Genomic DNA, 12,897 nt, shown 5'->3' on the forward strand with positions numbered 1-12,897 from the left:
ACAGAGTAGCAGTTAAGTGCCAAGGCCTTGCAGCCAGACAACCTGGGGTTATATCCTGGCTCAGTCTTTTTTTTTTTTTTAATGTTTATTTGTTTATTTTTTGAGAGAAAGAGAGAGGGGGAGAGAGAGCGAGCATGAGCAAAACAGGGGGAGGGGCAGAGAGAGGGAGACCAAGAATCCCAAGCAGGCTCTGAACTGTCAACACAGAGCCAGGCACACAGCTTGAACTCATGAACGTTGACATCATGACCTGAGCTGAAATCAAGAGTCGGACGATTAACTGAGTCACCCAGGTACCCCCCTGGCTCAAGTCTTTTTTTTTTTTTTTTAATGTTTTTATTTATTTTTGAGAGAGAGTGAGGAGGGTAGGGGCAGAGAGAGAGGGAGACACAGAATCTGAAGCAGGCTCCAGGCTCTGAGCTGTCAGCACAGAATCCAACGTGGGGCTTGAACTAGTGAACCGCAAGATCCTTACCTGAGCCAAAGTTGGATGCCCAACCGACTGAGCCACCTAGGTGCCCCCTGGCTCAGTTTTAATGGCCGCATGACCTGGGGGAAATTCCCTAGCCTCTGAGCCTCAATTCCCTCATCTGTGAAATGGAGCCACGGTGGTAGTAGTACCTATCTCATGGAGTTGTCGGGATCAAATGAATTACAACGTGTGAAGTGCTTGGAACTGTGGCTGACACATAAGTACTTGATAAATGTTAACAGCTTGTTCTCTGCTTCTCAGGCTGACTCGGAGAAACCTGTGTGAATGTGGTGTTCCTAAAACTCAGCCTCAGGCAGTGTGAACTTTCCCCACTAGGTGTCACAATTCATCAGGCACTGTCCTTCAGCTTGACTTGGGGTAACTTGTGCTGATCACTTTTGATTTGATTTGGTGATTTCAATGGGGATAAATGGACATAGAAATTTTTGAAGTCTTTGGGGATTCAGAAATTCCAGCGAAACCATTGACAACCAGGGCTGGAAGGAGCTGTTTGGAGTACTGCCTTTGTTCATAGTTAACGTGACGTATAGTTTTTTGTCCAAATCAGGCTATTTTGAGAGTGAAAGGGGGACTATTAATAACTCTGTCAGGACAAGTAGAGTGAATGGCTTGTGTCCTGACCACCTGGATATAGTCACCCTATCACTAGGGGAATTATTCCTCAGCATTTCCAGAATCTCCAGGACAGAAACTCGATGACATTCCTCAGAAGTCAGCTACAGAAAACCGTGGCCCCGTGCTTTTGGAAGCTCCCGCCCTAAGCACATCTTCCTCCTCATTAGGCCAATTATTTGAATTTTGTCCTCAATGGACACGACCCGTGTGTGTCTGCCTCACAGACTACAAGTCACTGTAGTGACTTTTATGGTGAGTAATCCCACATCCTCTATAGCTTTGCCCCACAGGATATTTTTGCAGCTGCAAACCCCTTTGGGGGCACTGAGTCCCCATCTCTGGATGTGTAGATGAAGGGTGAGCAACCACTTTCTGGGGTATTGCTTAGGGACCTCTCATGTTTCTCCAGCCCTAAGGCTCCGTAATTCTATTATTTCAGATTTGTGTATCTTCCTTTAAAGGGCAGGGGGAAACTAACATTTGTTAAACATCCAGCATGCATCAGATATTGTGCTTTGGCCTCCATGGTCTTAGTAAGCCCATCAGCCCTGTGGTGATATTACTAAGTCACATTTCACAGGTTTGGAAATTGAGGTCTAGAGAGGTTACAACCCGTAAGAGGCAGAGCTGGGATTCCACTCAGAGTCTGATGGGTTCAAAAGCCCCATGGTTGCTCCCATACCAGGTTGCCTCTCTTTGTTTTTACAGTAGGACCACTCCCAGGCAGATATTGCTAGAAAGTCCCTTTCCCTTGCTGGGTCTGTTTCCTCTTCTGGAAGCTGGGCAGAACTAGCAGCATTGTGCTCAAGGGTAAAGGACTGCCACAGTGACTGAAGACATTGGGGTGGGTGGGGGTTAGTGTAGGAAGACTTTATGGGGCTGTGTGTGTGAACAAGGTGTTGAAGGAAGGAAAAGGGGAGTCAGAAGGAGGTGGATTATTTGGTCAAGTGTTATAGACAAAAGCAAGACTGTGAGTGTATAAGGGGAGGGGGCGGAGATGAGAAGAAACTGCCAGTCTAATTAGGAGAGGTCAAGGGGTCCTGGTAATTATAGTCAGGTTTAAAAAAAAATCTGTCTCAAGTCATACTCAACACACCATGGTTGCACGTGGGGAGCACAGAACCCGCCTGAGGACAGTAATACTGGAGAGGAGAGACGGCAGGCGCCCTCACTTGGGAAAAGAGTCAGGCCTTCTGACTTCAAGAATCCAGGCCCAGAAAGGCCTATAGGAAGCGCTGGGCCAGAGGTGCCTAACTTGAATTTTCCTGCTTCAATTCAGTTCCTCCACCACACGGTGCCCTTTACCAACACTTGGAGGCCTTGCGCTCCTGGGGAGGCAAATAGCGGCTCCTCCTCCAGGGTATCTGCGGACAGGACCTACTACACACCGCGTGGTCAACATCTAGTCCGCCCGAAATACCGGAGACGCACTTCTCAGGCGTGGGGGCGGGGGCGGGAGACCGGCCGGCCTGGCTCCCGGGGGACGCAGGCGACCCAGGCCGCGACAGCCCCCGGGGCGGGGCGGGCGCGCGGCCTCCCGGGCTCCTCCCGCTCCCTCCCCGCGTCTGGTCGCGGCGGCGGCCCAGGCCCGCGATGGCAGGGGGGTGGCGTCGTGCGGACGCCCCGGCTGAGCGGCGGGTCGGAGCCCCGAGGTGGGAGGGGAGGGAGGCTTCCGGAAGGAAGCCCAGAGGGCGGCCACGCCTGGCCCTGGACGCCGGTGCCCAGCGCGGCCCCGGCCTCACCACGGGCTCCCTCCGGCTCGGACGCTGGGGTGCGGCCAGGGGGTGTCCGAAGCCCCGGCCTCCAGGACCCGCTCCAGCTCCTTCTTAGGGCCCCGGCCCCTCCTCCCCTCGCGCTTCGGGCTGCTGCCCCTCGGCCCCGCCCCGCCCCGCCGCCGGCCCCGCCCCGCGGCCTCGCCATTCCCGGGCAGGCCCCGCCCCCCGCCGCGAGCCCCCGGCCCCGCCCCCCGTTTCCGCTGGCGGCCGCGGCGGCGGCGGCGGTGCGGGAGCGGGAGCGAGCTGGGACCCCACGTTCCCCAAGCGCGGTGAGTGCGGTCGGGGCGGGCGGCGGGCCCGGGGACTCGGGAGCGCGCGGCCTTGCGGGGCTCGGGCCCGCTGTGGGCGGGCCGCGCCAGCCCCGGCCCGGATCTCCATCGAGGGGAGCGACTCCGGGGCGTCCCGGGGAGGGGTGTCGGGAGGGCGGTAGTGGGCGAGCCGAGGGAGGGATGGGGTAGGCGCCCTGTGAGGACGCGGGAAGCGGCCAGGGAAGGGGGTGTGTGTGCGCGGAGTCCCGTAACAGAGCGAAGAGGGGTCTGCAGGCGGAGAGGCGGAGAGGCTCGGACGAAGACCCTTTGGGAACGGGGCTGCGGGCGAGCGGACAGCGGAATGCCAAGTGAAGGAATGGGAGGGCTGTAGGCTGCAGCAGAAAGAGAGAGCCTCAGAGCTGTCAAGGCTTTCTGACTGTGTGGCTCCGTGGACTGGCTTGGGGTAGTCTATAGCGCGCCCTCAGGGAGGGCGGGAGCTCGGGCGGGGCTGGGATATTGCCTGCCTCCCCCCTTCGCCGGACACCCCTGACCACTCCTTGGGCCACCGCTGGCAGATCGGCACTCACAGTGACAGGGCTTTGGCACATCCCGAGTTCCAAGATGTAGTCCATCTGTGTATCCAAGTTTGGGACTTTAAAAAACTTTCTTGTGGTTGGGGGAAAAAAAAAAAAAGTCCCAACAAGAAACTGGCTTGTTATGTGAACAGTGTTTGTACTTGTGTATCTCGGAACTGGATCCAGTCTTGGATGTTCTCTTTTTGAAAAAGATATTGGCCTCTTCCCTAACCCCTCCCCAAATGCGTGTACTGTCTGGGCCAATTTGAAGTATTGGAGCAATATGGGATCCCACCACCCTCCCCCCCCCCGCCTCCCGGGTTGTGTCGACCTTTCCTCCCCATCCCAAAAATGGGGATTAGAAGGCGGCAGCTCACCTCCCTTTGGTCCAGAGAAGCACACTCATGTGAGGGTGTCTTTCTGACCTGCAGCTGCCCCCTTCTCTGAAGTGACTCAGGTATTTCCTCCTCCAGGAAGCTTTCCTGGACTAGTGGAGAAAACTGAGGACTCATGCTCTGATCCCTGTATACCCACCAGCTTCCCTCTCTCTACTAAAAATAGCCGCAGAGAATGTTTTGTATGTATGTTCTGCTATAAAGATGTGCAGTCAGCTTGTCATCGTAAGTAATGGGGAGGGGAGGCGAGGTATTATGGATAATTTCAAACAATGGACTGGACAAATCATTTATATTTAGCTAAGGAATGCAGCCAGGGAGGCAGACATTCACAGGGGCTTCCTATCTTCCACCTGGTCCTGGCATGGCTGATGCAGCTGGGCTCTGGGTTGGGGGTGAGGGAGGGAACAGGATGGGGGTGGAGAAAACTTTGAAGGGTAATTCAGTTCTGCACTCACTCATTGAAGACCTGCTATGTGCAAGGCTCTGAACAGCTGAGAGTGGACCAGAATGGAATGGGATTGTTTTTTGTTTGATCTGACTAAATCAGATTTTAGTCTTTAAATCTATGAACAGATATTTAGTATTAATCACAATAACCAGTGTTTATAAGGTAATTCGTAGTTGGTCAAATGCTTTCGCTGCGTTATTAGCTGTATATAATTTTATTTGACTCACACCTAATCTTGTTAAGTATATGTTCTTTTTAATTGTTTTCTTATAGATTAGGAAAATGAAGCTCAGAGAGAATAAATGACTTCTCTGAGGTACAGAACTCATTAGGTGGAAGGAAGCAGAACTTGAACCTGTGGCTTCTGACCACCCCCCTGCCATGTGTTTTGCATTATGCTGTGCTGTCTCTGTCATTCTTCCCTATTAAGTCTGTGGAAGCTGGGCTCTGATCTTAGCTCTAACACCATCTGTTTGTGCAGCCCTGGACATGTTACCTCCCCTTTTCAGCTCTGTGTTTTGGAGGGTCACTGGATTAAAATGTTTCTAGAGTCTCTTCCTGAGTTAGATGATTAACAAAATAAGATGCCAGGGACAGCCGATCAGTCAAATAATAAGTGTGCTTTATTTAAAAAAGTTTTTTATTGTGTAAAAAAAAAGTAACAGAATGTATCATCTTCATCATATTTAAGCGTAGAGTTCATTTGGGTTAAGTATACTCACGTTGTTGTGCAACGGATCTCTAGAACTTTTTCACCTTGCAAAACTGAAACTGTACACCCATTAAACAATAACTCTCCATTTCTCCCCCCCCCCGCCCCCCACCAAACCACCGTTCTTTGTGTGCTTTATTCTGCTCCTGCTATGTGCTTAATAAATGTTGGCTTTAAGGAATTATTGAGGAGGGTTGTGAAGAAGCAGCCCGGCTTCAAAGGGAAGTCCTGGGGCCTGTGGTAGCTGGTTGGAGTGCTGGCCCCATCCCTGTGTCTAACTCCAGTACCACTGTATTGGTGAGTAAGTGAGTGAGTGGGTGAAGCCTTGGGCAAGTGCCTTCACCTCTTGTAGCTTTAGCTTCCTGCTTGCAAAACCAGGATAACAATATGAAGCTCTCAGGGCTGTTGGAAGGAGCAATGAGATAATGTATGTGAAGCTCGTGGCTTAGGGCCTCACACACAGCAGGTGTGCAGTAAATGGTGGTTGTTATTTATAACCTAGCTAAGGAGACTAGACTAATATGCTCAGAACAAGAGAAACAAGACTTCTTCTACCATTAAGGCCTAGGCCTGGTGTGATTGTCATCCTCACTGACTAAGAGGGAATGAGTCAAATCCAGGTATCTTAGTCTGGCACTCAGCATCCTTCCTATCCATCTCCAAGCCTGCCTGGCTAGCCTTATCTCCCACCCTTCTCGCCCAGGGACCCAAACTGATCTCCCAAGCATGCTGATTTTCCAGCCAAGCTGATCTCCCAAGCATGCTTTGCTCATTCCTCCTTTGTCCGTGAGTTCACACTGTTCCACCTTTCTGGATTGCTCTTCCCTGCTCCCACCTCCCCCTCTTTCAAGACCCTACTCATGCCTGAGTTCCTTCTTGGAGGCTTCTCTGTCCACCCATCCATCAAAGCACCTCTTTTTCCTTGGAACTCCTGTGGCATTTTCTGTCTTCATCTCTCCTGACTTTTATACACTGCCTGGGGGTGATTCTTTAGTGAAATCCACCAACACTTGGTGTGTGTGTCATAGTACAAGAGTCTGTGCTAAGTTCTGATGATACAAAAATGAAAAAGATAAAGGTCCTTGTTTTCATGGCGTGTATAATGCAGTAAAAGGTCAAGAAAGGGGTTCAAAAAGTGACAATTTAAGGTACAAAGTGAGTGGACCATGGTATTATGTGAGTTCGAACAAGGAGATTAACCACCTCAATTCTGGAGAAGCACCTCATGCAGCGGGTGGCATTTGATGTGAACTTTGAAGAGTGGCTTGCAGTTGAGCAGAAGGGAGGAAGGATCAGCCTGTAGAGAGGCGCTGAGAGTGTGGGCTGGTGAGTAGGTTGCATGAAGAGAAATAGAAGGCTGGACCAGGTAGACAGTGGGCCTATTGTGGGTGGCCGCAAATGCACAGCCAAAGAATCTCATCCATTCGTCCGACTGTTCCGTCATAAGAAGCTGAGTGCCCACCATTGCAGGCACTGGGCTGCTGCTGGAGAGAGAGGAACTTGGCAGGTTTTCGAGCAGGGGCCGCAGAAGCAGGGCGAGGTCTAAGGAGGGTGAGTCTGGGGCCCAGGAAGGAGGAAAATCATGGTGGGGAGAGCAATGGGCAGCTGTGAGGAATGGCAAGGTGGAGCTAGACCTGGGACATTTTGGAAGCAGGGTTAGAGCATTTGTGAATTAATTGAATGGGGGTGGTGAGGAGAGGAGGAAGGGGCACAGAAGCTGATTCTAAGCTGGGTGACTGGGAATGTGCAAGGCCATTTACTGTTTCCATTGTGTACCATCATTTCTCCAAGTAGATGATAAGCCCCTTCAGGGGGTGGATTCTGACTCCCTCTGTGTTCTTCCTGGCCCACTACTCACTGCTGAGCATCACAGAGTGGGCACAATGTGTACCTCTGATGTCCTCAAGAAATGAATCTTGTATCTTCTAGAATGCCAGATTTGTATCCGCAGCAGTCTTTGTACATGGGCCTGGCTTTCTCCAGTGTCATGTTTCTGCAGAGAGCCAAGTGTTTCCTGTATATATTTTCATACCCTGAGTTAACTACCCTTTCAACTCCTGCTGCAGATTTCTCTCTCACTTGATGGGCATTTTCCACCACGTTTTTATTGCTCCACAAGAGAAAGTTTGGATGTGGTAGAGATGAAAACAACAACATGTCCTGTTCCTTTACATCAGCCCCATAGGGGATGTGCGTTACACTCAGGTCTCAGTAAATTTCAACAGTTTTACATATCTTGAAAGTTTGGGTCATTTTGTGAGTGGTCAAAATGACAAATGTTAAGCCCTTGATGCCAAGGTCTACTCCACAGATGGCAAATATGTATAACATGGATTCTGTTCCTTCTGTAACTGCCCACAGCAGACATTACTAATAGATCACAGCTGTTTTAACCACCAGGCCAGGGCTTGGGTTCTGCGTACGATGCTTTAGGCACCCACTACTAGCTGAGTGAACTTGGTGTAGCAGCTGGAACCAGTTTACCATTTCTGGTTTTCTCCATCTGTTGATTGACTAGGTTCTAGATGGGAGAACTCTTCTCCAAAGAGTGGCCACTGCTGGACGGAATTCACCCTAGAGTGGCTTCACAGCAAAGCAATTACTTAATTTTTTATTTTTCTGCAGGAATATCCTGGGATCTTCTCCCCTCAGTCAGCAGCCAAGGTGCTTGTAGGAAATTCAAAGAAACAGGTCAGTCTGGGTCCATCGTATGATGGGGTCTCTGAAAATCTTTGTGTTATAAACTGTCTAAAGTCATTCTTGGGGAGGGAGGATAGAATGAATGGTATGCTGATGTTTGCTAGATGTCTCTCTGTCGTGGCTTTTGACTTTGCATTTTGATAAGCTCCTAAAATTGGGCTTTGGGGGTAAGGAGACAGTTATTCCCTCCCCACTATTTCTGATTGATGGCTGGGGTAGTCCTCTTAATTTCTTTCCTGGCCACCTTGATTACAGGGAGGAAATCCAGGGACGCAGGAGAGGCCTATACCTTCCTGCTTCCTGTCTCCTCCCAGCAGGCTTGGGAGCCAGGGTAGAGGACCTCCCACTAGCTGGCCAGAAAAGTATCTGAGGGAATCTGGCCAATCCTACCTGTCTCTGTTCTCTATAGTTCTCTATCCTGGCCGCCGCAGCAATGTCCCTGGCCCTCCGGGTGGGCACCCTCTGCCAGAACCCTCTCCAGGATCCTAATCTCTGCTCCCACAGCTTCCTGGGGTCTTGCCGATAGCTTCTTTGTCCAAGCACTTGTGCGTCAAGGTCCCTGCCCTACTGGAGCCAGGCAGAAGCCACTTAGGCAGTAAGGCAGCCCTTGTGGATGGTGCTGATTCAGGTTCCCTGGGGGTACTGCTTAAAGACCTGGGTCTTTTTATGTTTTAATTTATGTGTGTTTTATCCTGTGGCTTTCTCCTCCTGGGTGATTGGTAAATCTCTCACGGTCCAAGAACTCAGCAGTAGGGGGTGGGGATGGGGGTGGTGGTTGGAAGGATGGTGCTGGCTGGTAACTTATCTTGCCCAAAGATTCCTTTCTCTGTGAGTTGCAGCAGAGACTATTTGGTGTCCCAGGAGTGGCCACGGACCTCTTATTGTCCTGCCATACTTTGCACGTCATACTTAGGATGCCAGCGTTCACATTTATCATCATTACCAGTAGCCATGGTTTCAGACTGTGTCCACGACGAATTTAACTGAAGTCATATTAAATCTTCATTTAAATCTCCTTGAATTTTCACAAGAATCCTACAAGGTAGCTGTCATTTGCCCCCATGTTACAGTGGCCGCAGCTGAGGCTGAGGGCTGGCCGGAGCCTGGCCTAAGACCACATCTGTAGTGGCAGGTGAGGCGGGGATTCAGACCCTAGCCTGCAGCGCCTGCTTTTCCTACCACAGGCCAGGAGCCCCTTCTCGTGGCTCCTGAGAATCACCTCCAGGTCTCTCCTTTGGCTCCCGTGGCAGGAATGTGGGAGCTCCCATTTTAAGTCTTCCCCCCTCCTCCCTGGGGCTCGGGTGGGGTGTCTGCTTTCATTGTTGCGCTGTGGGGTTTGGAGCACCGCCTGTGGATGGACTGTGCAGTGCAGCCAGGCACAGTGGCCTGAGCCCAAAGAAACCAATCTGGCAGACAGCAAGCAGCAGGGAGGGAAAGACTTGAGGACTAGGTCACCCCTTGCCACTCAGCGCCTCCTGGCCCCACACAGTATGGCCTGCCCCATCATGGAGATCCCGTGTAGCCTGCTTCTGGGGGGTCCTGCCAGGGCAGAACATGGTGGCAAGCTTCCCAGGAGGCCTGCACAGCCTTGGGGAGACAGACGGCCCCTGACACCACCAGTCATTTCTAGCCAGAAGACCGTCCTTCTGTACATTTGGGAGGGAGACCTGAGGGAAGGACCTCCAGACAGGAAGTTTATCCTTTCCTATGGTTTTGGCCTCACAGGGCTTTGGTTGTGTCGTTTCTTGTCATGCTGTTGAGCCTCTGGAATGATGGCCAGCTCCTGGATAGAGGCTCTCACCCGGCTCCTGCCTCTGCCTCTAATGGGCTTTGTGACCTTTGGCAGATTAGTTGCTTTCATCAGGCTGGTTTCTTCACCTGAAAAATGGGAGTCTGGACCGCCCTTTGCTAAGGTTCCTTGAGCTTTGATAAAGGTGGTTTCTGAGTGGGACGAGGGGGTTTTGGCTTCCAGTCCTGGGGCTTCCCGAATACCTCCTCCTCTTACAAGGGTCCTTTCTGCCTCTGGCCTAGAGGTACATGGAGGAGGAAAGAGTGAAGTTAATGATTAAAACAGAGGCCCTGGTTTCTGATGGAAGTGGGATGGGGCGGAGGTTGTTTACAGAGATGGTTGCCTGTCCGGTCAGTGGCAGGGTCTTGAGGCCTGACTTCCGTCCTGTGCCGGTAGCCCTGCTGCTGCTTTCATTTTAACTGCCTCCTGCCCCTGCCCGATGCATTTAGGATCTAGAAGTTTCCATGGCTGCACTCCAGCCTGGTGAGTTGACAATTTCAACTTTAGTTATAGCCACAGCATAATGAAGCGAGAATATCTGCCTGGGTGTAGTCCAGCTTCCAAACCCTTTCCCTCGTACTGAACCAAAAACTCAGCCTGAACTGGGTTGAGGTCCTTGTGAATGTGACAGAGCCAGAAGGAGCACCTCTGCTGGCTTTGAGTGTCACAGCCTGTGTGCTTTAGTCTATACTCAGGAGTGAAATGTAGATTATTTTTTGAGTATCTATTGTTTAATACTGTCTATGCTTTTGGGTTTATCACACCTCTTCTCTGCTTAGTCTTCCTTCCCAATCCTCAGACAGTGGTGGGAAATTAACTGTATTTTGAATACTCACTTTTTGAGAGTCTTGTGACCATATCTATGCTCAATGGTCAGTGTTTGTTCAAATATCTGACCTTGTGATAGGAAAGGATGTGAGTGGAGAACTGTCCAGGGGGTCTAGAGAGTCAGACAGCTCAGCAGAACCCTTGGAATCCTCTGGCGTACTGGGGGGGGGGGGGCTTGACTGTTTCTGCAGGAGGGCTGAGGGTCCTGTTCTGGCATGGGAGCTTGGTGCGTTCTTAGCCTTGGCCTTAGCAGCGTAGGCCACTGCTAACCCTTATAGCATCTTCATGCAGATTCAAAAAACTGCTGTTTCTCAGGTTAAAAAGAAACATTAAAGCAAATACATGATTGTAAAACCTGAACAATGCCCGTCTCTGCCTGGGAATTCCCCCGGAGCCCTGGCTGTGTATACCCACCCGTGCCCACAGCCTCCTACCAGCATGCGGGGCGCATGTGGCTGGCGGCACATGCATGCGTGCTCCTCCCCCTCCCAGTGAGGGAAATGTGCCAGGCTCTGAGTCAGGGAGAGGGCTTGGGGGTGGGGACGGGTCTCTGAGACCAGTGGACAGGTGAGGGAAGTGATCTCAGGGGGGGTGCTCAGAGCAAGGCTGGGACAGGGTGTGGCCATGCACATGTGTCTGTGTGCGTGTGGGTTAGTATGCATGTGTTTGCCCTAGAGTGTGTGTGGCTGGGTGTGCCCATGTGGGCTTGTGTGGGAAGGAGTTCTCTTGTGTTGTTCTGGGACTCAGGTGAGAGGCCCACCTGAGCCCTTTCAATACGTCACTGTCTACCTGTGGTGGGAACACCCCCTCCTTAGAGGGCGGTGTAAGACTTGAACACAGTACCTGCCAGCCCTGCCTAAGCCCTCTTACCTGGCCACCTGCCACAGTGTGGAAACGGAGGCTTAGGGGGCTGATATTCTCCGACAAGCCCTGGGGGTGGCGGTGCCATGGACAGTGGGAGCAGAGCCTGCCTGAGCAAGTCTCCAGCCCCCAATAGGGCCAAGCCCTATGGAAGGGCTCAGAGGGGCAGGGTGACTGGCTGGGTTTGAATGGGACTGTATGAACATGTAGAATGACATGTTGTGTTTTAGAGAAAGTGAGGTAGAGGTCTGGGCTTGCAATTTTCCACTTAATCCTGAGAGATTCTAAACAGCTTTGTTTAAAAACTGGACGTGCAGATTGCAGGGACCTGAGGGAGGAAAAGCCGTTGGGCCCCCCAGGAAGGCAATTAGGTTTGAAGCCAGAGTTTGGATCCAAATACAGCTTGTGGGACCTGGAGGGTGGGGAGGGAGAGCCCCTAGAGCAGCCCAGGAGGCATGAGTCAGTGTGAATTAGCAGCCGTTGCAAATTGGCTCCCACTTGCCTGTGGAGACGAGGTGCATGGGGAGAAAGCCCTAGTCCAGGGTCATTACCCACCATCCAGCTGGTGGGCACAGAGAGGGAAGGGAGTTGGAATTGCCTGTCTGTGCTCTTTCCCTCTCCCACTATTAGCCAGAGAAGCTGGAGATGATGGTGGTCAGTCAGCCTGTGTCTACGAAGGTGCCCCTTGAGGGACAGTCAATTCCTGCAGTGCAGGGAGATCATAATATAGTACACCATCCAATCCAGGGCAGGGCTGGGTGGAACTTTCTCTGAGGACCCCTAGAGGGTCCCAGGGGAGATGGGGCTGGGCCTCGTGGGAGGGGTGGGATTGTGAGAGGCACAGGAAGGGGTTCTTTGAGTGGTCGCGGTGGTGGGTGGCAGGCTTGGAGGTGGAGGTCGAGATGGGTGTGACCTGGAGATGAACACGGGGGAGGGGGAGGAGGGCTCCGGCCTGGGGGCACCTTAAATGTCATCCAGAGGAGAGTCAGATTGTAGGAGGCTGGCAGTGGGGAGCAGGTGCTGGTCCCTGAACGGGGGAATGACAGGATGAAAGGGATGTTTTAGGAAAAATCAGCTTGTAGCAGAATTCAAGGTGAATTTTTTAAATATACCTTTCTTTGTTGTTGTCACAAAAAACCCCACAGATTCATTATAATATTCGAACATTACATGCATTATATAAAAGGAAAATCTCCTATAATCCTGCCCTTCAGAGATAATCACTGTTAATACTTCGGTTTTTATTCTTTCCAGGTATTTTTAGGATAGACCGGCATCCAGCTGTCTACCTACTAACTTAACAATTTCCATAAGTAGAATTGTATTATACTGACTGGCAACTTCTCCAGCCATCTTTCCACATCAGTGCATAGAGAATGACCTCATTCTTGTGAATAGCTGCACAGACTTGCTGGATGAGTTTTGTATTGATTGTTTATTGCTGTATAACAAACC

General features: G+C 51.5%; 1 protein-coding gene across 9 annotated transcripts in view; it reads left to right on the forward strand.

The window, feature by feature from the left end:
• Positions 1 to 12,897, forward strand: part of TSPAN9 (tetraspanin 9) — a 221,915-nt gene that overhangs the window by 15,602 nt on the left and 193,416 nt on the right. For 2 of the 9 annotated variants that reach the window (XM_053225723.1, XM_027074058.2), the window contains exons 1-2: positions 3,027 to 3,152; positions 7,890 to 7,955. The exons of 2 other annotated variants lie outside the window; for them this stretch is intronic. Coding sequence is in view for 2 of the 7 variants with exons in the window: in XM_053225722.1 (XP_053081697.1) it covers positions 10,218 to 10,236 (19 nt within the window). In the remaining 5 variants the exon portion in view is untranslated. Of the gene's footprint in view, positions 1 to 2,560; positions 2,761 to 3,020; positions 3,153 to 7,889; positions 7,956 to 8,746; positions 10,237 to 12,897 lie in introns of those variants that run through there. 5 more of the 9 variants (XM_053225721.1, XM_053225726.1, XM_053225728.1 and 2 more) reach the window with 5 other exon arrangements.

This window comes from Acinonyx jubatus, chromosome B4, assembly GCF_027475565.1.
Source record: "Acinonyx jubatus isolate Ajub_Pintada_27869175 chromosome B4, VMU_Ajub_asm_v1.0, whole genome shotgun sequence".
NCBI classification, from domain to species: Eukaryota; Metazoa; Chordata; class Mammalia; order Carnivora; family Felidae; genus Acinonyx; species Acinonyx jubatus.